Below are 27,586 nucleotides of genomic sequence, written 5' to 3' on the forward strand. Positions count from 1 at the left end.
TAGGAAAATGATCAAAAGTGTTGTTTGCAAGGTCAGTCATCAGCTCAAATTTGCTCTTGTAGGATTAAACTGTACTCATCTCGCCAATGCATTTGTTTTTATTTTGTGGTTCAAGGTTCATATCACTTAGGACTAACAGATTACTGCAACATACTATATCTCCCATGCCCAGCAAACATGATAAAACAACTTCAAACAATACAAAACACAGCCCTAAGACTTATCTACTCGCTGAAGAAATTCGACCATATCATAGAGGCATACCTCGAAACACACTGGCTCCCAGTCCAAGCGAGAGTACTCTTCAAATTCTACTGCCTACTATTTAAAGCCATAAATGAAGATAGCCCAGAATACTGGAATAATCGACTAATTCAAATGAGAATCCACACACCATTCACGTACCCGCCGACAAAAAACATCAAATGAAAGAAACTGTATGACAACCTCCTAGCTACTAAAGCTGCAAAACTGGACCACCAACTCTCCAACCTACTAATCACAACCACAGACTTCAAAACCTTCAAAAAAGAAACAAAAACCCTACTATTCAAAAAATACATTAAACTAAATTAACACAACCAGATTTGACCCAAGCACCACCTGTAACACTCCCTGATCCTTCCCATCTTAATAAAGTTCCAGACTACTTCTTATGTATCTCAAATCAACCCAATACCTATAAACTGTAATAACTGTAATAATGTAATCCACCTTGAACCGCGAGGTAATGACGGAAATCACTGATGTAATGTAATGTAATAGCACGCACTAAACTGCCGGATGCGCTAGCCGCTACTGTCTCCTCTTGAGCAGGTGGTAGTTTTTCGGCTAGCGCAGGGGTTAGCGCGTGATTAAAAGTCATGCGCTCTAAAGCTGCTAACGCAGCTTCGTAAAAGGAGCCCTTAGTTTGTAAAGTCAGCGAGAAATGCCAGATCACATAACCACTCCTCATCTTCCAACTCTGCTTGGTCATCTCCCCTCTCCTTCAAAAAACTTCTTATTTCATTCAGCAAATCACAAAATCTTTGCAGAAATTTGTGCCTACTTAGCCACCTTACATCTGTGTGCAAAATGATTTCCGCTGCCCCTTCATCAAGAGTAAGATTGAAAAGCCATTTTTGAAGTGAATTTACAATTTTGAAAGTGATGTTCTTGACAGTCTTTGTATTGAGTCGCTTGCTTGCCAAAACTTGCTGGTGAATGATGCAGTGGTAAGAAGGGAAATCTGGGAAGTTGTCATGCTGTCTACAGAGGGCTATGAAACCCTTAACCTCACCTGTCATTGCTCTTGCTCCATCAGTAGTGATGGAAACAAGTCTATGCAATGTAAGATTACACTTTGTCACAAAAGAATGGAAAGAACTGAATATTTCCTGACCGGTAGTTCTCCCTTTTAAAGAAATCATTCCGTGTAATTATTCTTTAACACTGAAGTTTTCAAAAACCATCCAGCTAAAGACTAGTAACTGGGCTATGTCTCTTATGTCTGTAGATTCATCCAGTTGGAGTGAGAAAGTAACACAATTTGAAACATCCTCCAACAATTGTTCAGTTGTGTCTCCACACATCTTTTCTATTCACCGCATGACGGTGTTTCTTGATAATTGTACATCTTGAATAGCAACTATGATCTCTTTCTTATTTTTAAATCCTTCAAAAAGATTGTCAGCTGCTTCAAGAAAGCAATCTTTTACAAATTTCCCTTCAGTGAAAGGTTTGTATTTCTTTGTGATCAGGTTGCTGACCTTAAAGGATGCTATGTTTGCATTGACCAGATGTGACCTTGGCTTCACCATCAACTGTTGCTGAGTAGCCAATTTCGATTTAAGTTCTTTGAGCTTCAGTTTACAAATTTCACTTGTGGATAGAAAATCAGCATCAAACTTATTGCTATGCAGAGTCTAATAATGACGTTCCAGATTACCCTTTTTGGGCAAGGATACTGGGGCTTTACAAATTAGACAACAACACTTGTCTTTCACCATGATGAAGAAGTAGTTCATTTTTCATTCATCGTGAAAGTGGTAGGTTTTGCTCTTCTTTGGAACACTCATCTTCGTTATACTGGGGTGGTTGGATGTAAGAAGGCCGAAAGTTAGTATAAACACTGGCTGAATCTGGTCCAAAACTGTCACTATCCCAAAGTATTAAAGATCAACAGGAACTGAAGACCTCTGAATGATGTGCAATGCAAGGACTGGAGATGCCAAAACCACACATGCAGTTCTAAAAGTAAAAAATAAGAATTCATCATACTGGCACCAATAATCAAATACCATCAAACAATCATCAAAAAACCTCAAAACACCTGTCCAGCAAACCAGACAAAATCAAATACGCCAAACAAGTTCAAATACCACCACATGTGATTTAATGACAGCAAAGAAAAGGGTTTTTATAGAGCAAGTCCATGAATACATAAACACAGCAGCACGAATGGGGAATATTGGTCAGAATAGATGCAACTGCAGATATGTGAAATTGCACATTGGGAAAGCGCAAATAACAAGAACGGACTGTAGAATTCCCTCTTCAGGTACGAAGTGGCAACATCTGCTAAGACTGTTGCTGGTTTGTTGTATTTATTTTTTTTTTAATTTTTGCTGCCTTTTGATGTGGTCCAAAGAGGTGTAGTGAAAATGTTTTCTTTGTATTTCCTTTTTTAGTGAATCTGCCTAACTGTGTTACTGTTCTTTGTCTGGGTTTGTGATGTTTCAGGAATGCCTTGAGTGTCTGCACAGTGTGCACTTGTGACTCTCTCCTTATGGATTTCAAAGCTGAGCCAAACTGGACTCTGAGGCCTTCTGTGACATTGTACCATGTCAACATGGGAAAAGTTGCTGGTTTCTCCTTCTTTCTGAGGGGATTTTCTTGAAGTATTTGATGCATGCTCATGACCTTCCTGTTAAATCCCCTTTCACACTACATTGTAAAAGATAGCATTCCAGTTCAGAAGTCCTGGGTGCCTCAGCTCTATTTTTTTCGGTGTCCTGTGATTTTATTATAATCATGAAAATGTACTGATCGGGCTATTTTAAGAGGAGGCTGTGCTCCCTGTTCTGTTCATTGCATGCAGAGGTAGCACCTGCTTTCATCTGAGTGTCATTGCATGGATATGAGAATTGTATGGGGTTTTCTTTGGTGGATTTTGGGTTCGTGCATGCTCCCATTGATGGAGCTTATGGGAACTTCCCTTTGTATTTCCTTTTTGTATATACTGATTTGACCAGAATGAAATAAGTTTGAAGGAATGGGTACAAGTGGATCAGTTTTTTTTATTCCATCAATAATTACAAAGACTAGGGGACACTTGATGAAGTTACAGGAAAATACTTTTAAAACCAATAGGAGGAAATATTTTTTTCACTTAGAGAATAGTTTAGCTCTGGAACACATTGCCAGAGGATGGGAGAGCCGACGGAGGAGGGCTGCAGTCCGGCCATTGGACCAACGGTCAGCTCGGGGGCCCGTTCCAGCGGGGCACCCGACACTGTCTTCGCTCCTCCCCCATTCCAGCAGGGGAAAACCGACGGAGGAGGGCTGCAGTCTGGCCATCGGACCAACGGTCGACTCGGGGGCCCGTTCCAGCAGGGCACCCGACACTGTCTTCGCTCCTCCCCCATTCCAGCAGGGGAGAACCGACGGAGGAGGGCTGCAGTCCGGCCATCGGACCAACGGTCGACTCGGGGGCCCGTTCCAGCGGGGCACCCGACACTGTCTTCGCTCCTCCCCCATTCCAGCAGGGGAGAACCGACGGAGGAGGGCTGCAGTCCGGCCATCGGACCAACGGTTGGCTCGGGGGCCCGTTCAAGCTGGACTTCAGTTTTGACTGTTTTGATTTTATTTTCACTTCTTTTTAGTTTATGATATATTTTTTTTAATCTCACTCATTGTTTTACCACTTGTTTTGTTTTATTTTATCATTTTATCATTCAAATTTCATTCAAATTTCCCCAGAATTCTATTGCTTCAACGGTTCTCCCTCTGCATCTATTCCTATCTCCCCTCTTTTTAACCTTTCAAATTCCTTTAGATCATTGTAATCTTATTAGTATGTTTATTTTCTTATTTTTCTCCTCTATCTCTATTTTCTTTCTTTATTACTCTTCTAATTGTCATTTTTCCTGGTACTTTAGTTAGATTGTGAGCCTTCAGGACAATAAGGGAATTTCTAAGTACCTATCTTACTTATAATCTTAATGCACCAATATATTCATTGTAACCCGTTCTGGGCTCTTTTGGAAGGACGGGCTAAAAAATTGAATAAATAAATAAATTCTGCACACAGTGTAGAATCAACGCAAAGGCTAGGTAAAATAAAATTGCAGAGGCAAGCAAAAGTCACAGTGGCTTGAACCAATTCAAAGGCAAGGCATAGGCAAGTTAGAACAAAATTGGAAAAGCCCGCCAAAATCACCAAATTCTTGACACTTTTTTGTGTCTACCCGAAAATGTTTAATGAAAGTGAACTATAAAGTGACCAATGACCAGCACATGACACAACTAATATGGTAAGTGTATTCAGGTAAAGCCAGACGAATGGATATCGCCCGGTATATAACACACATCTAAGGGGTGTTGAGGCAGGGGCAGGAATAGGTGATTCTGAGAGGCGGGAGATCAGGTATGACACTGGGCCTGTGGTGTATTGTCGCAGGGCATGGGCGGCAGACCTTCTGGGGTACCCACAAACTATTGGCTTGAAAACAACAAGTGCCCCAATACACTTGCAGGCAAGATTCCCGCAGGCAGGGAATAAAAGACAGGCAAAGGATCAGTAACAGTGGCAAGCCCTCGGCAGACGACCTGCCGGCACAAGCTCTCTCCTAGTGATAGGGTGAGCTGCTGGAGAGATGGAGCCAAGTGGGGCTGGCGATCTACCTCTGACCCCTCCATGATCTACAGGTAGATCACAATCTACCTGTTGGACATGCCTGCTATAGGAGTTACTGAATAACAGAGACAATACAATATGAATTGTATGGGAATGCCCAAATATAATTTATGAATCAAGATGCAATAATGAAAACCCTACAGAAATATATCTATAAATAATATATAATAATATCCAACAAAAATTGAATTGAAGAGCAGGAAGCCTGTTAAAGGTCAAGTGGGAAGCTCTGGGTTACAATGTATACAGCAAGTATAAAAGTTGTTTAAAACAGAAAAGTTGTTCTGAAATAGAAGAATTATGCTGAAATTTAATGACTGTTAATTGTTTGATGGCCCGATGAAAACTTTGAAACTTCATATATAGTGACTATAAAAGAAAATTTTTTTAATAAGTTTACTTCACAAGGGTTTGTTTAATTGAAGAAACTGGTTGAGGATCATGCTTTGGAATTATTTAAAGGTTATTTGGAGCACCAGTGGGGAGGTTTTTAACATAACATAATACAATTTCTTATATACCCCAGCTACCTCATGGCTCTGTGCAGTTAACAAATTAAAATACAAATATACATGGTGTAAACACAATTCATTAATTAAATATTTACCAAATAGATCAGTCTTCATAAATTTTCTAATTGCCAAATAAGAAATAGAGATAGAAAGATACATACTAATTTGTTTATCCTATAATGCTGCCTGACACGCTAAGATCTTACTAAAGAAGCGTTTATACATACATCCTTTTACAGAAGGAAAATCAAAGAGCTGAAGATCACGTAGATGTTTTCTATTGGCAAATATAAAATGATCCAGGAGGTGGGGGGGGATTGTTGGGGGGGTTGGGTGGCTGAGTATGATGTTGTGGGTTCTTTGCTATAATTTGAGCTTGTTTTTCTTGTATATGCTGCATACTGTGGTATTTCTGTTGAGCTCAATAAAATACATTTGACTATAAAATGATCCACGAGATAAATAGGTAATAACCCACTGAGAGCCTTAAAACATATACAACCAAACCAAAAGATCACTCTTGCCTCTATTGGCAACCAGTGCAGCTTATAGTAATACTGTGTCACGTGATTGGAACTTTTCAGTCCAAATATGAAATGCACAGCAGTATTCTGGATACTGGTAATCTGCAACCTTTTTAGATTTTTCTTGGATATCGAAAGATAGAGCACATTACAATAATCCAATGTACTGAGAACAAGAGATTGAATCAGAAATCTAAATGTTCTTAGTTTCCAGAGTAAGAAATAAGATTTACTAACTAGAGAGGTGATGTGGAAATCAAAAGAGAGTTTACAATCAAAATAGATTCCCAGGATTTTTACAATCAGCAGGATAGAATAAGTTGTGCCATTCAGTCTTATTGAGTCATCTTTGATCGTATCGGGAGCTTGGAGAATTTCTCCACTATACTCCTGTTGAAAATCTGAGGTTTTTCCTCCCTGCTGGTTGAGCTCCTGCATTTCTAAAGTAGGCATGTGAACATAGGCCTCTTCTCCCTTGAAACATTCAAGATATTGAAGGGAATTGACTTAGTAGAGAAAGAGAGATTGCTCACCCTCTCCAAGGTGAAGAGAACGAGAGGGCACTTGCTAAAGTTAGAAGGGAAAAGATTCTGTACAAATGTAAGGAAGTTCTTCTTCACTCAGAGAGTGGTAGAAAACTGGAACGCTCTTCCGGAGGCTGTTATGGGGGAAAGCACTCTTCAGGGATTCAAGACAAGGTTGGATAAGTTCCTACTGGAACAGAACATATGCATGTAAGGCTAGACTCAAATAGGGCACTGGTCTTTGACCTAAGAGCTGCTGCGTGAGCGGACTGCTGGGCACGATGGACCACTGGTCTGACCCAGCAGCGGCAAATCTTATGTTCTTAAGAGTGTATATGATTATACATAGTAGGTACTGCTCAGTGTTTTGCAGCAGGTTATTTTGTGGTCTCGTTTTTTTTGTAGCCATAAGGTAACCCTACCTAAATATCCATTGTCTCAGGTACAATACTTAGGTTGTGAGCCCACTGAGGACAGAGATAGTAGCTGCATATAACAATTACAGCACTGCAAACATCTAGTAGATGATCAGCAGTGATAGCAGGCTGCCTATTTTATTTGAGGTCTTGGTATTTGCAATTTTGGTTTCAGTTACAGTACCAAAACAAGGCTAAAATCCTTTTTTCTGCCACAAGGCTATGCCCATTATTTCAGTTTTGGCCGAAAATGACCATATGTTTATGGTGGAAGCCATAAAATAGGACTTTTTTGTCCTATTTGTCTCCTTTGTTCCCCTTGAAAAAGGAGTTGCTACTTCACCTGCTTCTGCATACCTGTAAATGGCCACTTTGGGCTTATCTTACAATTCCTGGTGGTCTAGGGCAGTGTTCTTCAACCTTTTTACATCCGTGGACCAGCAGAAATAAAATAATTATTTTGTGGACCGGTAAACTACTAAAACTGAAATTTTTAAAAAACATTTCTGCCCCGTCTCCGCGAGCTCGGTCCCCACAAACCATCTGATCCCATATGCACAAGCCGCAGTTATGATTTTATATTGAACATATTTTATTAAAGTATAAAAAGAAACTATTCTGTACAATTGTCATTTTATAAATACAAATATACCGAGCAAGGACCAACAAAACCCCTGCCTCCCCTCCCCTTCACATATATCCCTTCTACTATCAAGAAAACTGAACAATGCTTGAGTACCTGAATAAATGCATGTAAACCGTTCTGAGCTCCCCTGGGAGAACGGTATAGAAAATTGAATAAATAAATAAATTATTACAGAATGCTACACAGAAATATCATGCTAACAGAATACTGCAGTCACCCATGACAGGAATAGTGTTAGGGGAGTGCCCCTGGTCCGAGAGAGCCCTATGCTAGCTGGAAGCTAAAGAAGCACTGCCTGGGCTTTGCAGTTCCGTTATGTCTCTAGCAGGATATATATTTCAAATCTGATATATTCTAATGACAAAATAGAAATAAAATTATTTTTTTCTACCTTTTGTTGTCTCTGGATTCTGCTTTCATCTTCTTTTCACTCTTCCTTCCAGCATCTGCCCTGTCTCTTCAATCCAGCATCTGCCCGTTCCATCCACTGTCTGCCCTCTCCCCCTTCCATATGTATCTGACTTCTTTCTATGCCCCTCTCCCCTTTCCATCCAGCCTGTGCCTCCTCTCTCCTTTTTACATCATTCATTCCAGCTTCATTGCTTTCTTCATTTTTATCTCACCTACACCAGATCTAGCAGCTTTATCCCTCTCTCATTTCTCTGCTGCCCCCTTTCCAGCGTCAATCTCTCTCTACTTTCTCATTCCTCTCTCTCCCCTTTCCCTCATTTGATCTCTCTAATCCACCCTGACCCCCTTTCCCTCCTGTAATCATCCTGCCAGCTATTTCCTTCCTTTTTTCTTTCTCCCTTCCCTTCTCCCCCTATCCAACAGTAACTCTCTTCCCATCCTTTCACTCTTCCCCTCCCAGAAGCATCTCTCCTTCTACCTCCCTTTAGGTCCAGTAGCAGCTCTCCCTTTATCCAGCAGCTTCCTAGCCTCCAACAGTGGCTTCCTCCCCTTCCAGCAGCTCTCAGTACTTGCCTGCAGCAGCAATTTACTTAGGCAGCCTTGGGTCCGTTGCCGCCTCTGAGGAAAGAGGAAGTTGCCGGTGAATCACTGCCCGGCAAGTACGAGAGCTGCTGGGAGGGGAGACAGCCACTGTTGAAGGCTCCCCATGATCTTGTTCCCGCACACGCTGACCATCTCCCTTGCACCTGCACCTGTACCTGCAGATCTCTCCCTTCCACCTGCACCTTCCCCATAGCCCTCTTCAGCGACTCGGCAGGGGCGGTGATCAAGACAGAATGCCGACGTCAGGACTTTCCCTCTCTGAGTCCCGCCTATTTTGTTTCAACTTCCTGTTTCTGAATAGGCGAGACTCACAGAGAAAAGGCCCCGATGTCGGCAGCCTGTCTTGATCGCCCGAGGCTGGGTGGAACAGCAGCCTTCCGCCAACACTACCACAGTCGGCAGGAAATTTAACCGCCGACTCGATCTCGCCGGCCCTACGCGGACTGGCAGGAATTTTCTGCGGGCCGGCCATTAAAGAACAGTGGTCTAGGGTAGTGCTGTCCGATTCAGGGGAAATTTTTCAATTTGATTCAATTCAGCCTGTTGAATCGATTTTTCAGTTTGATTCAATTCAGTTCGCTTTTCCTGCCCAATTGGGTGTTTTGTTTTTTTTCAAACATCCTGACAGGTTTATTTTGTATTCTATTCACTCACCTCACCCCCTTTGCCATCTCCTACCCATGCTTGCGCTGTGGTTTAAATAAAACAAGCAAAAAGACTTTTCCTCTCTCTGTTAGGTTCTAGCTCACACTCACTGTCTAACACCAGCTCTGGCAGGATACACATTTCAAATCTGACATATTGTAATCACAAAACAGAAAATAAAATTATTTTTTCTACCTTTTGTTGGCTGGTCATTATTAAAATTATGTTGGTCCCAGACTCTGGTTTCTGTTTGTCTTCTGTTAACTCACTCATCAGGATCTCCTACCCGTTTGATAGTTTCTTTTTTCTCCATGCTCACCACCCATCTTCCATCTCTGTCCTCCCCTTGTTTCCCTTCCTTCTCCTGGAGGTCTAGCACAGTGGTCCTCAACCCTTTCCTGGAGGACCACCAGGCCAATCGGGTTTTCAGGCTAGTCTTAATGAATTTGCATGCCTGTCACTTCCATTATAAGCAAATCTCTCTCATGGATATTCATTAGTGCTAGCCTGAAAACCCGATTGGCCTGGTGGTCCTCCAGGACAGGGTTGGGGACCACTGGTCTAGCATATTTCCTTTTTTGTTGTCTCCATCCCCACAGCCAGCATTTCTCTAATGACCACTCCCTCCCTCCCCCACAATGATCCTCCAGCGACCCCTGGGAGTGGGGCAGGTCTAGGGGTCCGGATTTTCCATTTGGATAATCTGGTAACCCTAATTCTATAACATTAACAAAAAATCTACAGATAAGGAAGATATATCTTTACCAGCTGTTCTGCCCATACTTTATGTGGGCAATTGCTCAGTTTCTTGTATAAGAACAAGTTTAACTCCCCCTCTTCTATTAAACTGCATTAGCAGTTTTTGGTGCAGAGAGACACGTTGAATGGCCCACTCGTAGGAACTCTATGAGTGTCAGGAGCAGCGCAGGCCATTCAGCGCGGCTCCACGCACTAGAAACTGCTAGTGCAGTTTAATAGAAGAGACCTTAAGTATTTATGTTAAGATGTAATAGATTTTAAAGACCGCAAACTAACTTCTCTACTGGTCTACTATGGTCTTTATTGGAATGCTCTGAACAGCCGCCATTATGTTGTAAGGCTTTTTGTGCTTCTGAATCAAAGTGAAAGCACAAGCAATCTTAATCAATATCACTACAAGCCTTGAAGTCCACCATACTCTCTTGTCATAGGCAGGGAAAGAGTTCAAAATAAAGTCCGGTTACTAGATGCCTGCAGGCCATGTAGGACAGACTGAGCCAGTCCAGGGTTTATTCCCATTGCTATACTACTACTTATGGTTGTGAAATGGACTTATACACTGTCCAGCAGGTATTATAGAAAAGGCTGTTTGTTCATCAACATCAGCAGATCCTTTTTAAAAGATCACTGGAATCGAGTGCATTCCAAGCTCCAGTCTCTACATTCTGGGTAAAATGGGACTCAGAGTGAACAAGTGTGTAAATATATACAAAGATATTGCACACTTTAGGATTTTCAGAGGTTTTCGGGGAAGTAGCCTCTATGCAGTATCAAAGGAAAAATTTATCTTTGAAAATTCATATCAAATGCACAGATATGAAGTACCCTTAGACTTTACACTGCTTGGACACTGACCCCTGTTTTTTAAAGTAATTGCTCTGGATTTGGTGAGCAGTGGTGAGGTATATGACCTTATTTACACGTTGGTTAATGGATAAAGGAGACAACACTGATGATATATTCTTTATCTTTCCAGGCAAGGGAGCTGATGATATACTAATAGTTAATCATTAGTGAAAAAGAGTTAATGAGAACTGAGCTAATAATGATGAAAGGAAGCTGATTCATGGATAGTGACAGTAAAATTGTGACTTTGTGACATATGGAATATTAAAACATTAAACTAGACATTCATATAGCACCAAAATATTAAAAAAAGCATCCTTCTATATTTCAAGAAAACATTTCACTGGCTCTTATTCCTTTCCTGCACAAGTCTGGAAGGCTCCATGGGCTTTGAGAGTTCCTAGATGTCTATGAACAAAAGAAGCTCCAAACTGTGGAAATTTGAACTTTTTATTTTAAAATACAGGGCTGGATATTCAGGACACGGAGGTCAACGCTTTTTTAAACTCTGACGGCTTAGCAGTGGCGTACCAAGGGGGGAAGCAGGGGGGGGGGGAGGTCCGCCCCGGGTGCATACTCCAAAGGGGTGCACAGCTGGCCGGGTCCGGAAGCTGCTGAAAATGGCACTTCAGTGCGGCTGCCGTATTTATTCCAGAGCAGAGTTGGCAGCCGCGCTGAAGTGCATGAAGGTCCCGCAATGATTACTTTTGCTGCCGCTGCTTCGGAAGAGGTAAGTGATGGAGGGGGGTGGACCGGCAGCCACAGTTATCGCGGAACCTTGCCTCTGCCAGCCCAGCCCCCCTCCAACGTCACTTACTCTTCCGAAGCAGCAGCAGCAGCAGCAAAAGTAATCATCACGGGACCTTGCTGATTTTGATGGAGAGAGAAAGAAGCATAGCAGGGTGGTGGAAGGAGAAAAAGGGGGTCAGGATTGTATGGAAATGTGGTGAAGAGTGAGAAAGGGGGATCGGTAGTATGGAAGCATGGTGAAAGGTGAGAAAGGGGGTCAGGGTGGTATGGAAGCATGGTGAAGGGTGAGAAAGGGGGTCAGGGTGATACGGAAGCATAGTGAAGGGTGAGAAAGGGGGTCAGGGTGGTATGGAAGCGTGGTGAAGGGTAAGAAAGGGGGTCAGAGTGGTATGGAAGTGTGAAGGGTGAAAAATGGGATCAGGATGGTATGGAAGCATGGTAAAGGGTGAGAAAGGGGGTTAGGGTAGGATGGAAGCATGGTGAAGGGTGAGAAAGAAGGCAGATGCTGATGGAAGTGGGGGAAAGGGAGAGGAGAGAGTGAAATGCCAGACCATGGGTGTGTGGGAGAGGTGGAAGGGGGAGGCATAAAGTTTCTGGAAAGTGAATAGGAGAGAAGATGCCATATAGAAGGGGCAGAGAGAGGGTAGACCGTGGATGAAAGGAAGAAAGTGACAAGAAGATGAGGAAAGCAGAAACTAGAGAAGACAAGGTAGAAAAAAATTCTATTTTTTTTTTTTTTTTTGCTTTAGGGGAGAGATGCATTGCTGTTTTTGTGGTGTTGCATTGTATGCAGTCCAGCTTCTTGGTGCTTCAGTTTAATCTTTGTCTATGTATTTTTATTCTATCTCCCCATTTACAAAGCTGTAGAGTGTTTTTTTAGCATTGGCATCTAAGCTGTTAACACCATGGCTAAAAACCACACTACAGTTTTGTAAAAGGGGGAGGGGTTAGTTTGTGATTACATACTAGGCAAAGGTGTTCTGTGTGTTCGAAAAGACATGGTTTTCTGTTAGGATTGATCTGTACTAATCTGGCTTGTTTAGTTTTACAATGGGTTTATTGACGTAATGCTCACTGCAGTATGTAAGATGTTGCCTTTTCCTAGGTACACTCTTGTGTGACATGTGGATTGTTACTAAAAATCATGATTTTCATACAGATGAGAGGGTGTCAAAAAATGATGGGCCCCGGGTGCCACATATGCTAGGTACGCCACTGCAGCTTAGTCCCAGATATTCATTGGTGGGCCATGTTCGGGCACTGACACTAAACATTGGAGGGATTATTTTGGTGGGGCTGACTGCCAGACCAGTATTCAGTCAGAGCCTTCACATTGCTAGCTGGAGGGAGGGGGCTATATTGGAGAGCAGAAGAGGGATCACGGAGACTAAAAAAATTTTAAAAAGAGAAAGTTATCTTTTTACACATTGTTTAACTAATAAGTAGTCAGGAGTTAATGACTAGAGACGAGGGTCATTGTCTCACTGTTGTATTTAATCTATGGGATTTGTCCTACATTTCTTTTTATAGTAATTTGCTGTGAGCCATTTGATAAAGCAGAATAACATTCATTTTAGAAACATCACAACATGATGACAGATAAAGGCCAAATGGCCCTTCCACAGCATCCACTATCTCCTCTCCTTAAGAGATCCCACATGCCTATCCCACACTTTCTGGAAATCAGACAATCTCTGTCTCCACCACCTCTTCTGGGAGACTGTTCCACACATCTACCACCCTTTCTGTAAAAAAAGTATTTTTTTAGATTACTCCAGAGCCTATCACCTCTTAACTTCATCCTATGCACTCTCATTCCAGAGCTTCCTTTCAAATGAAAGAGACTCGACTCATGCACATTTATATCACGTAGGTGTTTAAATGTCTCTATCAAATCTCCCCTTTCCCGCCTTATGATGAAGACTATGCGCCATTTAAGAACATAACAACATAAGCAATGCCTCTGCTGGGTCAGACCTGAGGTCCATCGTGCCCAGCAGTCCGCTCACGTGGCGGCCCAACAGGTCCAGGACCTGTACAGTAATCCTCTATCTATACCCTTCTATCCCCTTTTCCAGCAGGAAATTGTCCAATCTTTTCTTGAACCCCAGTACCGTATTCTGCCCTATTACGCTCTCTGAAAGCGCATTCCAAGTGTCCACCACACGTTGGGTAAAGAAGAACTTCCTAGCATTCGTTTTGAATCTGTCCCCTTTCAACTTTTCTGAATGCCCTCTTGTTCTTTTATTATTCGAAAGTTTGAAGAATCTGTCCCTCTCTACTCTCTCTATGCCCTTCATGATCTTGTAAATCTCTATCATATCCCCTCTAAGTCTCCTCTTCTTCAGGGAAAAGAGACCCAGTTTCTCCAATCTCTCAGCGTATGAAAGGTTTTCCATCCCCTTTATCAGATGTGTCGCTCTCCTCTGAACCCTCTCGAGTAACGCCATGTCCTTCTTAAGGTACGGTGACCAATATTGGACGCAGTACTCCAGATGCGGATGCACCATCGCCCGATACAATGGCAGGATTACTTCTTTCGTTCTGGAATCTTGGAATATTTAAGAGTAAATTAAAGAGTCTTCTTTTTCAAGATGCATTCAATGTTTAATTGAACTGCTTTTGGCTCTGAAACTTTTTTTCTTTTACTACTTCTATCATTTTTTATTCCCCATCCTATTGTTTTTACCTTAATTGTTCTACTTTTATATCTAAATTGTATTTCATCCCGAGTTTTCCTCTTGTTTCTTTTTTTATCTATGTATGTCTATCTTAATTTATTAGGTATTAGTAGCTACGAAATTTGTTGTTTATATTTGTAATTTTAATCATTATTATGTATCAGTAGCTATGATACATTTCTTTTAAGTTTGTCTCCCCTTATTTTGTACTTTTGTAATTTTATTACCTTGTACATCGCTTAGAATTCGGAATAAGCGATTAATCAAATGTTATAATAAACTTGAAACTTGGTTGTAATACCCTTCTTGATTATGCCTAGCATTCTGTTTGCCTTCTTAGCGGCCGCTGCGAATTGTGCCGTCAGTTTCATTGTCATGTCCACCATTACCCCGAAGCCCCTTTCTTGGGTACTCTCATTTAATAACATCCCTCCCATCGTATAGTTGTACCTCGAGTTTCTGTTTCCCACATGTAATAATTTACATTTCTCAACGTTGAACTTCATCTGCCATCTCGTCGCCCATTCCCCTAGTTTATTCAAGTCCCTTTGCAATTCCTCGCAGTCCTCTTTAGTCCGAGCTCCACTAAATAGTTTGATGTCGTCCGCAAATTTTATTATCTTACACTTCGTCCCTTTTTCTAGATCATTTATGAATATATTAAATAGCCCTGCGGGACCCCACTCGTGACCCTTTTCCAGTCCGAGTAGTGGCCCTTCACTCCTACCCTCTGTTTCCTACCCACCAACCAGTTTCTGATCCATCTATGTACGTCTCCCTCCACCCCATGTTTCTTCAGTTTCCGGAGTAGGCGTTCATGGGGACTTTGTCAAAGTTTTTTTGGAAATCTAGATATATGGGGTCTCCTTTGTCCATCCGTTTGTTAATTCCTTCGAAGAAGTGCAATAAGTTCGTTAGGCATGACCTCCCCTTGCAGAAACCATGTTGGCTGGTTATCAGAAGTTCTTTTCTTTCAAAATGTTCATCGATGTTTTCTTTTATCAGTGCTTCCGCCATTTTCCCCGGAACCGAGGTCAGACTCACCGTTCTGTAGTTTCCTTTTTATATCTTTTTGATGGTGCGGTCTCCAGATATGTACACAATAATAATAATAATTTTATTCTTATATACTGCCAAAGCCGTGGTAGTTCGAGGCAGTTTACAACAAAGAAGAGCTAGACAATCAGCAAATATAGGTACAATATAAGATCATCAGAATACAGGAGAGCATGATGCAGAGGTGAGGCATGAGAACAATTCGGTTAGAGATGGAGAGGTAAGGCGTAAGAGGACTTTGTTACGAATTGGTTAAACAAGTTTGTTTTTATAAGTTTTCTGAAACTTAGGTAGGAAAATGAGTGCGTGATAATGTTACCCATTCAATCGTTCAGTTGGCCTGCTTGGAATGTAAGTGTTCTGTTCAGGTATCTTTTATAACAGCAGGCCTTTAGTGTTGGGTAGTTGAATAGATGGACTCTGCTTGTGAGTCTGGGTGGATGTTCAAGGTTGAAATGGGGAACCAAGTACATGGGGGCCGAACCAAGAATGGATTTGAAACAGAGACAGGGGAGGAGACATAGGCATCCTGGGACTGTCTGCCAAGTCTCTTCCCTGAAGAAGCCCTTTCTGGAAACGTCAATCGCTCCTCCTAAACTTACTTGCTCCACTTCATCACTGACGCTGAAACCGTGGATTGAAGACAAAGTTTTATTTTATTTTTCTTTCCAGCTTATGATTTATCTTTAATCTTATCTATTGTTTTGCCTTTTGTCTTTGTTTTGCTCTATTTCTATCATTTAAATTTCTCCAGAATTCTACTGTTCAACGGCTCCCCCTTCTGCTTCTATTCCTTTCTCTCCTCTCTTCTACCTTCCAAAGTATTTAGATCAATGCTGTCTTGTTAAAATGTTTATTTTATTTTTATTTTTCCTCTAACTCTACTTTTCACTTCTCTATTACCCTCCAGGTACTTTAGTTAGATTGTGAGCCTTCGGGACAGTAAGGGAATTTTTCAAGTACCTTTCTTATTTCTAATCTTAATGTATATTTTCTGTAAACCGCTTAGAACCTAACGGATGTAGCGGTATATAAGAAATAAATTACATTACATTACATTACATTACAGGCAAATTTGAACACCACTCTTGCTTCGAGTGGTAGGCAGTGGAGTTTTTGGTAGTAGGGAGTTAGGTGAATGAAGTCTAACCAGAGTCTTATACAGGGGAGTTTGGTAATAGGGAGTTAGGTGAAGTCTCACCAGAGTCTTATACAGGGGCATTAAGGTTGTCCAGATAAACCTAAAGTTGGAAGGTTTTTTTTGCATGAATCTGATTGTGCTTGATCAGAAAATAATTTTTAAACATTTTTTAAAGCCCAACCTGAAGTCACTCAAAGCCACAGATTTCATAAAACTCCATTTTTTATTTAAATTTGCTATTATTTTTGCTTAATGGAACAAATTTCTTGGTATTATAGCTATAACTTTGATGTTTTCACACTCAGCAATGATACATTGATTAAAAAAAAACATTTTGGGGCTGATTCTACAAACAGCATCCTACCACTGACTGCATCTGAGCACGACTGGGACGAGGATGCTGGCACGCAACGTCCAGAGCATCATAGATTTGGCTTTAAACTGAGGAAGAGGGGAAAGCCGACAGTCGATCTGACACATCGGACAAAAGTATCAAATAAAGATACTGAGCAAGGACATTGTAAAAGAGGGCTCGAGACTGAGTGGGAATTTTTGGGAAAAGGACCTAAGGACGCAATGCAGAGGACTGAGTGGGAATTTTTGGGGAAAGGACCTAAGGACGCAATGCAGAGCACCAGGGCCAAGGATGTTGAACAAGGACACTGTAAAAGAGGACTCAGGGCTGAGTGGGAATTTTTTGAAGATGGACCAAAGGACAAATTGCAGGGGTCTAGGGCACAAATGAAATTGGCAAACAAGACTAACAGAGAACAACGGAATCCAGAGGGACAACCAAAAATGGGGAAACGGGCTGAGGACAAAACAGACACCCCACAGGAGGAGGATGACCGGGACGAGGCTTGGGGACTGGCAACTCACGAGGGGGTCGCCAGGAGTGCCAAACCACAAGGAAAACCAGCAAGAAAGGCGAACAACCGGGACTTATATTGCCTATACACTAATGCTAGGAGCCTAAGGGCTAAAATGGGAGAGCTGGAAGTCTTAGCCAGCAAAAAGGGCCTAGACATAATTGGAGTCACAGAAACATGGTGGACCGATGAGAATAAATGGGATGTGGCTTTGCCAGGGTTTAAACTCTACAGGAGAGATAGGTCACACAAAAAGGGTGGAGGAATAGCGATATATTTAAAGGATTCCATACCTTCAACCAGGATGGAAACAGCAGTAAGGGCAGATGACTTGGAATCACTATGGGTCCAGTTCCGGAGGAACTGGAGCAGACATAAAATTGGGTCTGTACTACCGCCCACCTGGACAAACGGAAGAAATCGACAAGGATCTGGAGGCTGAACTGAGGCAAGTATGCAAAAGCAGAAGTGTGGTGGTGATGGGGGACTTCAACTACCCGGGAATAGACTGGAGTATCGGACACTCAAACTGCATGAGGGAGACAGCATTCCTGGAGGTCACAAGGGACTGTTTTATGGAACAGCTGGTCACAGAACCAACACGGGGGGATGCAACTCTTGACCTAATCTTCAACGGACTAGGGGGACCCGCTAAGGAGGTGGCGGTACTAGCCCCACTAGGAAACAGCGACCACAACACGATCCAGTACAGGCTAGGAATTGGATCAACAAAGGTGAATAGAACTACAACGACAGCACTCAACTTCAAAAAAGGGAATTATGATGCCATGAGGAAAATAGTGGGAAAGAAACTCAACAACACCGCAAGGAAGATGGAGTCTGTAGAAAAAGCCTGGACCCTACTTAAGGACACAGTGCACGAAGCATAGACCCTGTGCATTCCCAAGTACAGGAAAGGGTGCAAGAAAAATAGAACAAAAAACCCAGTGTAGATAACAAATGCAGTGAAAAAGGCGATAAATGACAAGAAGGCATCTTTCAAAAAATGGAAAAAGGACCAATCAGAGGACAACCAAAAGGAATATAAAAAACACCAAAAGGAGTGTCACCGAGTGGTTAGGAAAGCAAAAAGAGAATATGAAGAGAGACTGGCGGGAGAAGCAACAAACTTCAAATCATTCTTCAGGTACGTCAAGGGGAAGCAACTGGCAAGGGAGGAAGTGGGACCCTTGGATGATGGAGACAGAAAGGGAGTGGTAACAGAGGAAAAGGAGATAGCTGACAGGTTAAACAAGTTCTTCACGTCAGTCTTCACGAGGGAGGACACAACCAACATTCCGGAACCCGAGGAGATCACAAAGAGAAAACAGGATGAAAATCTGGTCCAACTGGAGGTGAGCAAGGTGGATGTCCTCAAGCAAATAGACAGGCTAAAGAGCGACAAATCGCCAGGGCTGGATGGCATTCAACCAAGGGTACTCAAGGAACTAAGGAACGAAATAGCTGAGCCACTTCGACAAATATGCAACCTATCCTTAAAAACTGGAGAGATTCCGGAAGACTGGAAAATAGCAAATGTCACGCCCATCTTCAAGAAAGGCTCAAGGGGAGACTCAGGAAACTACAGGCCGGTGAGCTTGACCTCAGTCCCGGGTAAGATGATGGAAGCGCTGATTAAAGACAGCATCTGGGAACACATTGAAGAAAATGGGCTACTAAAGTCGAGCCAGATGGCTTCTGCAAGGGCAGGTCATGCCTCACAAACTTATTATACTTCTTTGAGGGGGTCAACAGCCAGGTGGATAAAGGGGAATCCATAGATATCATTTACCTTGACTTCCAAAAAGCCTTCGACAAGGTACCACACGAAAGGCTGCTAAGGAAGCTATGGAACCACGGGGTGCAAGGGGAGGTCCACCGATGGATTAAAAACTGGCTGGCGGACAGGAAACAGAGGGTTGGAGTAAAGGGCCACTACTCGGACTGGCAATGGGTCACGAGCGGAGTTCCGCAGGGGTCGGTGCTGGGACCACTCCTGTTCAATATATTTATTAATGACCTGGAGGCAGGAACAAAATGTGAGGTTATTAAGTTTGCGGATGACACCAAACTATACAGCAGGGTAAATAACATGGAGGACTGCGAAGATCTCCAAAAAGATCTGACAACGCTGGAAGAGTGGGCCAAAAAGTGGCAAATGAGCTTCAACATAGGGAAATGCAAGATCATGCATGTAGGGAAAAAAACCCCGATGTTCACTTACAAAATGGGAAACTTGCCACTAGGGGTGAGCAACCTTGAAAGAGACCTGGGAGTGATGGTAGGCACAACCTTGAAGGCGTCGGCACAGTGTGCGGCAGCCTCCAAGAAAGCAAACAAAATGTTGGGTATCATTAAGAAAGGTATCACGACCAGGACGAAGGAAGTCATCCTGCCACTGTATCGTGCAATGGTGCGCCCGCACCTGGAGTACTGTGTCCAGTACTGGTCGCCGTACCTCAAGAAGGACATGGCGGTACTTGAGAGAGTCCAGAGAAGAGCAACTAAGCTAATAAAGGGTATGGAGGACCTCTCATATACTGACAGACTGAAAAGGCTGGGGCTTTTCTCCCTGGAAAAGCGGAGACTTAGAGGGGACATGATAGAAACCTTCAAAATCATGAAGGGTGTAGAAAAAGTAGATAGGGACAGATTTTTCAAATTATGGGGAACTACAAGTACAAGGGGGCACTCGGAGAAATTGAAAGGGGATAGGTTTAGAACAAACGCCAGGAAGTTCTTTTTCACACAGAGGGTGATGGATACATGGAACGCGCTACCAGAAGAAGTGATAAGCAGGAGCACGCTACAGGGCTTCAAAGAAGGTTTGGATAGGTACCTAGAGGACAAAGGGATTGAGGGGTACAGATAGGAGTAGAGGTAGGTTATAAGGATAGGATTAGAGGATTAGAGGTAAGTTACAAAATTAGTCTGGGACCACTGTTCAGGCGATAGGCCTGATGGGCTGCCGCATGGGCGGACCGCAGGGCAGGGTGGACCTCTGGTCTGTCCCAGCGGAGGCACCTTCTTATGTTCTTATGTTCTTAACCAATCGGGGACATACACACAAAAAAAGGATGCGCCAAATGACGCTTACATTTTAGGCATTGTTCACATCTAGGCATGCCTACAGATGCCCAAGGATGGTGTGGGCATGATTTACCAGAAGTGGCCTTAGGCGTTCATTGGCAACCCTAGGCACTTCCATAGGTGTAAGACAGATGCCTTAAATATAAGCCTGTAAAATGCTGGCCTACATTTTAGGTGTCTGTTAAAAATAAAAGGTGCAATTCTACAAAGGACGCAGAAGCGTAATGACTGCTGCTACGTAGGTGGCCGTTGAGATTGGCGTTATAGAATCAGGTGCTTTATGCCAAGTCTGCTTTATTTAAAAGATCAATAAATCAGTACAGAAAGGGCGACTGTGATAAAATGAAGAAAATGGTTAAAAATAAGTTAAAAGGATCAGTTGCAAAGGTTAGGACTGTAAACCAGGCGTGGATGTTATTTAAAACTACTGTCGTGGAAGCCCAGACCAGATGTATTTCACGTATCAGCAAAGGTGGAAAGAAGAGGAAACGAGAGCCGGGGTGGTTAAAAGGTGAAGTGAAAAAGGCTATTAGAGCCAAAAAAACATCCTTTAAAGAATGGAAAAAAGATCCGAATGAAGAAAATAAGAAGAAACACAAGCACTGGCAAGTTAGATACAAATCATTGATAAAGAAAGCTAAGAAAGAATATGAAGAGAAACTTGCAAAAGAGGCAAAAACTCATAGCAATTTTTTTAGGTACATCAGAAGCAGAAAACCTGTGAGGGAATCTGTGGGACTGTTGGATGATCAAGAAGCGAAAGGGGCGCTCAGGGAGGATAAGGCCATGGCGGAAAGACTGAATGAATTCTTTGCTTTGGTCTTGAAATGGTTTTCAAGGGTGATGATGCGGAGGAACTGAAAAAAATCTCAGTGAATCTGGAAGATGTACTAAGCCAAATCGACAAGTTAAAAAGTGATAAATCGTCAGGACCGGATGGTATACATCCCAGGGTATTAAAAGAACTAAAAAAATGAAATTGCTGACTTGCTGTTAGTGATCTGTAACCTGTTACTAAAATCGTCTATAGTACCTGAAGATTGGAGGGTAGCCAATGTTATGATGATTTTTAAAAAGGGCTCCAGGGGAGATCCGGGAAATTACAGACTGATAAACCTCACTTCAGTGCCGGGCAAAATGGTAGAAAAGATTATAAAAAATAAAATTGTGGAACATGTAGACAAACATGATTTAATGAGACAGAGTCAGCATGGTTTCAGCCGAGAGAGATCTTACCTCACCAATATGCTTGACTTCTTTGAAGGTGTGAATAAACATGTGGATAAAGGTTTCAAGGTTTTATTAAAATTTGATTTCATCGCATATCTAATTTCTAAGCGAGTTTGCAATATATATAAAAAATAGCATGAACATAATAAAAATGCCATTAACAATACCATTAATACTTACAAAAAGAAAGCAATTGCAAAGAAATATCAACTAATAATTGTCATATTAAAAAGGGATAAGCGAGACAGACAGGTGAGCCAGTTGATATAGTGTATCTAGATTTTCAGAAAGCTTTTGATAAAGTTCCTCATGAGAGGCTCCTGAGAAAATTAAAGTGTCATGAGATAGGTGGCAAAGTTCAGTTGTGGATTAGGAATTGATTATCGGATAGAAAACAGAAGGTAGGGTTAAATGGTCATTTTTCTCAATGGAAGAGAGTAAACAGTGGAGCGCCGCAGGAGTCTGTACTAGGACTGGTGCTATTTAACTTATTTATAAATGATCTGGAAATTGGAACGACGAATGAGGTGATTAAATTTGCAGATGACACTAAACTGTTCAAAGTTGTTAAAACGCATGTGGATTGTGAAAAATTGCAGGCGGACCTTAGGAAATTGGAAGATTGGGTGTCCAAATGGCAGATTAAATTTAATGTGTACAAATGCAAAGTGATGCACATTGGGAAGAATAACCCGAATCACAGTTACCGGATGCTAGGGTCCACCTTGGGGATTAGGGCCCAAGAAAATGATCTAGGTGCCATCGTAGACAATACGATGAAATCTTCTGCCCAATGTGTGGTGGCGGCCAAAAAAGTAAATAGGATGCTAGGAATTATTAAAAAAGAAGGGATGGTTAACAAGACTAAGATTATAATGCCCCTGTATCGCTCCATGGTGTGACCTCATCTGGAGTATTGTGTTCAATTCTGGTCTCCTTATTTCAAGAAAGATAAATTGGCGCTAGAAAAGGTTCAAAGAAGAGCAACCAAGATGGTAAAGGGGATGGAACTCCTCTGATATGAGGAAAGACTAAAATGGTTAGGGCTCTTCAGCTTGGAAAAGAAACGGTTGAGGGGAGATATGATTGAAGTCTACAAAATCCTGAGTGGAGTACAATGGGTACAAGTGGATTGATTTTTCACTCTGTCAAAAATGAAGTTACAGAGAAATACTTTTAAAACCAATTGGAGGAAATTTGTTTTCACTCAGAGAATAGTTAAGCTTTGGAACGCGTTGCCAGAGGATGTGGTAAGAACGGATAGCGTAGCTAGTTTTAAGAAAAGTTTGGACAAGTTCCTGGAGGAAAAGTCCATAGTCTGTTATTGACAAAGACATGGGGGAAGCCACTGCTTGCCCTGTATCGATAGCATGGAATATTGCTACACCTTGGGTTTTGGCCACAGCGAGAACGGGCTACTGGGCTTGATGGACCATTGGTCTGACCCAGTAAGGCTGTTCTTATGTTCTTAGAGTCTCCAACATGCTTATTATAATAAGCGGGGTCAGTTTTCTTAGAACCCCACTAATACAGTATAACAGCCACAAAAGAATGGGAAAAGATTCTACTGTTATCAAATAATGATAAAAAGACATTTTGTGCAAAAATTCTAGCAGTATTAAATGAACTTTCAATATCTGCAGTTTATTGTGGAAAATAACAGAAATTTAACATACTTTGAATAGCTAAACACATGCACTTTGGTGTAGTCATCTACCAATGGCGTTCCACATACTCAAGCATTCAATGTCTTCTTGAGATAGTCGGGAAAAATTCTGCGATGCTGTTCAACTCCTTACAACAAGGCCTCATGCTGCACTCAGTGAACAGACCATACATAGCCCAGTATAACTAGATCCCAGTCATGGTTATCTGTGAACCACGTCTCTGTGATCACCGCTAAACCCAACTCAGTCTCTACCATCACAGCCTCTAGACCCAGAACCTCGTTTCCCATACTATAAACATTAGTATATATTGCTTTCCAGACATTGCTCCCTTTTCCCATTTGTGCAGAGGTATTTAGTGATTCACTTACTGAGGGTTTATACTTACCTGGGAGCTTCGATCATCCTGTCCCAATGATTTTAGTTTAAAGCCCTCTTCCGTAGGTTAGCTGGTCTGCTGCTGAAGACATTTCTTCCCTTCTTTGATGGATGCACACAATTAGGTTTTGAGTTGTCCTAACTTGACCAGGTTAGCTCCTTTGTTCACTTCTTGTCCTGTATCCATCTTTGGCATTTTTATTTCATGTTCAGCTTTCTTCCATTTTTTTTTTTTTTTTTTGCCTCCTTCATACATCTATCCAGTTTTCCATTTTTCCCCTTCCCCTCCATCCATGTGTATATCTCCTCCCTCTAACTTCCCTACTTTTTCTCCTACCCTCATCCATGTTCACCCTGTCCTCCCTCTCTCGTCCCTCCCTTTCCTCCTCCCCTGCATCCTTGTGCACCCTCTCCTCCCTCTCTCTTCTCTCCCTTTCCTTCTCTCCATCCATGTGCACCCTCTCCTTTCTCTCTCTTCCCTACCTTTCCTCCTCCCCTCCATCCTTAGGCACGTGAGATCTCTTAGACAGAGGAAGAAATAATGGTTACTGCGGATGGGCAGACTAGATGGGCCATATGGCCTTTATCTGTCATCATGTTTCTATGTTTTTCTTCCCTTCCCCTCCACTCCATCCATGTGCAACCTCTATTACCTCTCTCTTCCCTTCCCCTCCTCTTCATCCATGTGCACTCTCTCTTCTGTTCTCCTCTCAATCCATGTGCATAATCTCTAAAGTTGAAAAGGGATAGATTCCGTACAAACATAAGGAAGTTCTTCTTCACCCAGAGAGTGGTAGAAAACTGGAACGCTCTTCCGGAGTCTGTTATAGGGGAAAACAGCCTCCAGGGATTCAAGACAAAGGTGGACAAGTTCCTGCTGAACTGGAACGTACATAGGTGAGGCTGGACTCGTTTAGAGCACTGGTCTTTGACCTGGGGGCCATCGCATGAGCAGACTGCTGGGCGCGATGGACCACTGGTATGACCTAGCAGCAGCAATTCTTATGTTCTTATGTTCATGCCCAAGGCCAACTCAAACACTGGGCCAGGTGAGGCTCTGGTCCAGGGTGCCAGAGATGCAGGGCGCTGAAATCCTTAACTCCTGAGTTCACTGCCAATGCTTCACCTGGTCCAGAGTGTTCTCCTTTTCTCTCTCCTGCCTCTAATTCGGCTTTGCTTCCCTCCTCCTTCCCCCGTCACCCTCTAAACATTATCTTGCTTGCCGTTAACAACAGCATGCACAGCAGGCTACTTTTGGACAGCCCTGGCCTGGGTTTTCCCTCTGTTGCATCCTGCTTGCAATTTCCTGTTGGCAGAGGGCTGGTAGTGTTTTCTACTCTGCAATAAGCTGACATTTGTGCTTACTGCAGCTTAGTAAAAGGGCCCCTAAGTTTGAACTGAAAATTCACCTACATTTAGGAGATGAAAAGTTCTGCTCCAAAATGTTATCTTGTTATGCATTTGCCTAATTTATGAGCCTAATGCTGACAATCAAGGCTGAGCTCCTAACATTTTCCCCTCTATAAATTCACCCCTGTTGCGTCCCACTTTGTAGGTTCCTAAATTTGAGAATTTAATGAAATTTAGGGCTACTTTTACTTTTACTTTCCATCACGTGCTAATCCCGGCGCTGGCCAAAAACTACTGCCTGCTCAAGAGGAGGCGGTAGCGTCTAGTGCGTCCCATGGTTTAGTGCGTGCTATTATGTGTGTTAAACCGCTAGTGCGGCTTAGTAAAAGGAGCCCTTAGTTTGAACTTAAGCAATCAGATCTAGTAAATTAAAAAAAAAAAAGAGTTTAAACTCTTTAAATGTGACTCCTATATTAAAAATAATGTAAAGAGAAGGGCCAAAGTATTTTCTGTTTCTGTGGTTTATATTTTTAGCCTCTTGGTTATTTCATCGTATTTTAAATGCAACTTGGTATGTTTTCTATATGTGATACTGTATGGTTTATTAATTCAACTGAATTACAGTATTTATTTTTATACAAATTGTTTTATTTCTTTTGTTCGATATATTCAATATGTTGCATGTATGAATTATTTTTGTATAGACCCCTGAGGCAGGTGTTGATTGCCGAAACATGGCCCATGTTGTGTCCAACAATAAATTTTGATTGTCTGTGAACCGGGTCACCATTGGTGCTTTTTCTGCATCTACTCATTCACAGGAAAGAAGGCAATTTATTAATGCCAAGAAATTAAAGTTATTTTAAAACATTTCTGACTCACCTCATTTCCAAAGATATCTTTGCGATCATGGATAAGGATCCATCCCATTCTCCAGCCAGGCACCAGCCAGCGTTTAGCTAGGCCCCCACAGGAGAGAATTGGTACTGTAGTACTGAGAGGTGCCAAAGACTGAAACTTTATATCCCCAAACACCTGAGGAATTAACAGATTCATTTTGAAATCAGACCTTAATCAGAATTTATTAATTTTCTTTATGTTGACATTTAGGGGGGAAGTTATCAGTGTGGGCTACCATTAAGGGATCTAGCTAGGTACAGTACTTGTGAGCTGGGTTGGCCACCGTTGGAAACAGGACTCTAGGTTTGATGGACCTTCAGTCTGTCCCAGTATAGTTAGGATTACCAGATATCCAAGAAAACCCAAACATGTCCGGGTTCCTGGATGGACTTTCCAAAACCCAGCAGTTTGTCTGAGTTTTAGAAAGCCCCGAGCTCCAGCCACGTCTGGAGGGCCTTCAGCAAGCATGCATGGGTGATGTCACATGCATCTGCTCATGCTGGAAGCCCTCCAGTCAGGAAAAGGAGACAAGGTATTTTTAGGGGCGGGGCTGGAGGCGGAATGGGATGGGGGCCATGCATCCATAGTAAAATATGGTAACCCTAAGTATAGCAGCTCTTATGTTCTTATGTACCACAAGTCTTGCTATTTTAATTCAAAGTCTCATTGCATAAAATGGGAGCCTTTGGTCAAATGACCTATCTTAACAGTAGGTCAGACTGCAGAAGCTCAGGCCAGTGCGGGAGGCAGAGGGCACCGGAGGAGAGCAGAGGAAGCGGAGAGCAGAAGGCGGAGAGAAGAGAGAGCGGAAAAGCAAAGCGGAGGGGAAAGAAAGAAGCAGGCAGGCAGCATGGGGTAGGCGAGAGGGAGCTCTGCCCACCCCCAACGCATCACCAGCAGTGTGACCGGACTCCCCCTTAACAGGGGGAGTGCCACGGCGCGCAGCCATTTGGCGCGCAGCGAAGCGAGAGCGCCTTTGCGAAGGAGCCTTGAGAAGGAGCCAGGAGACCAGGCCACCCAGCAGATTCACCTAGAAAGTAAGTCACAAGTACTTCCCTCTTCTCTCATTCTTTCTTTCTTTTTCTTTTCTTTTTTCTTTTTCTTTTCTCCCTTCCTCAGCTAGCTGCACAGCAGGGACTACCTTCGCACACCACACACCAAGAGACTAGAAAGAGAAATGGAAGCAGCAGGAACCCAGAGGAGCTTTCCGGTGTACTGCACGGAGTGTCATATGTATGACTACTTCCCCTCGGGAAGGCAGGCATACATATGCGGTCGGTGTCAGGAACTGGAAAGCCTGAAGAAGGAGGTCGATAGACTACAGGACAGGGTCCAGGAGCTGGAGGGACTCTGCATCTCGGAAGAACCGTGCTGGGCAACTGAGGACCCCACAAGAGAGAGACACATTGAGGAGCAAGTAAGGGAGCTCGAGAGATTCATCGAGGAGGCCTACAGGAGGGCGGAGAAACAGGATTATCATCAGAACCAACAGAAGGAAGACAGGAGCCACCAGACACCAGGGGAGAAGGACCGTATGAAAACATCAAGCAAACAGAGGAGGCAAAGATTCATCAGAACCCTGAGGGAGAATCATCGGACCACACCGAGGATACGGACTTGAGACCAAAGAGGAAGCTGAGGAAGGGGAAATCTGCAATCGTAGTGGGAGACTCAATCCTGAGAGAAGTGGA

The 27,586-nt window shown here is 42.7% G+C and overlaps 1 protein-coding gene across 2 annotated transcripts in view; it reads right to left on the reverse strand.

The window, feature by feature from the left end:
- The window catches only part of TAT (tyrosine aminotransferase), a 253,009-nt gene that overhangs the window by 15,494 nt on the left and 209,929 nt on the right, over window positions 1-27,586 (reverse strand). For both annotated transcript variants that reach the window (XM_033941777.1, XM_033941778.1), the window contains exon 9: window positions 25,878-26,030. In XM_033941777.1, the coding sequence (XP_033797668.1) occupies window positions 25,878-26,030 (153 nt within the window). The remainder of the gene's footprint in view (window positions 1-25,877; window positions 26,031-27,586) is intronic.

Source organism: Geotrypetes seraphini, chromosome 4, assembly GCF_902459505.1.
Source record: "Geotrypetes seraphini chromosome 4, aGeoSer1.1, whole genome shotgun sequence".
Lineage (NCBI taxonomy): Eukaryota > Metazoa > Chordata > Amphibia > Gymnophiona > Dermophiidae > Geotrypetes > Geotrypetes seraphini.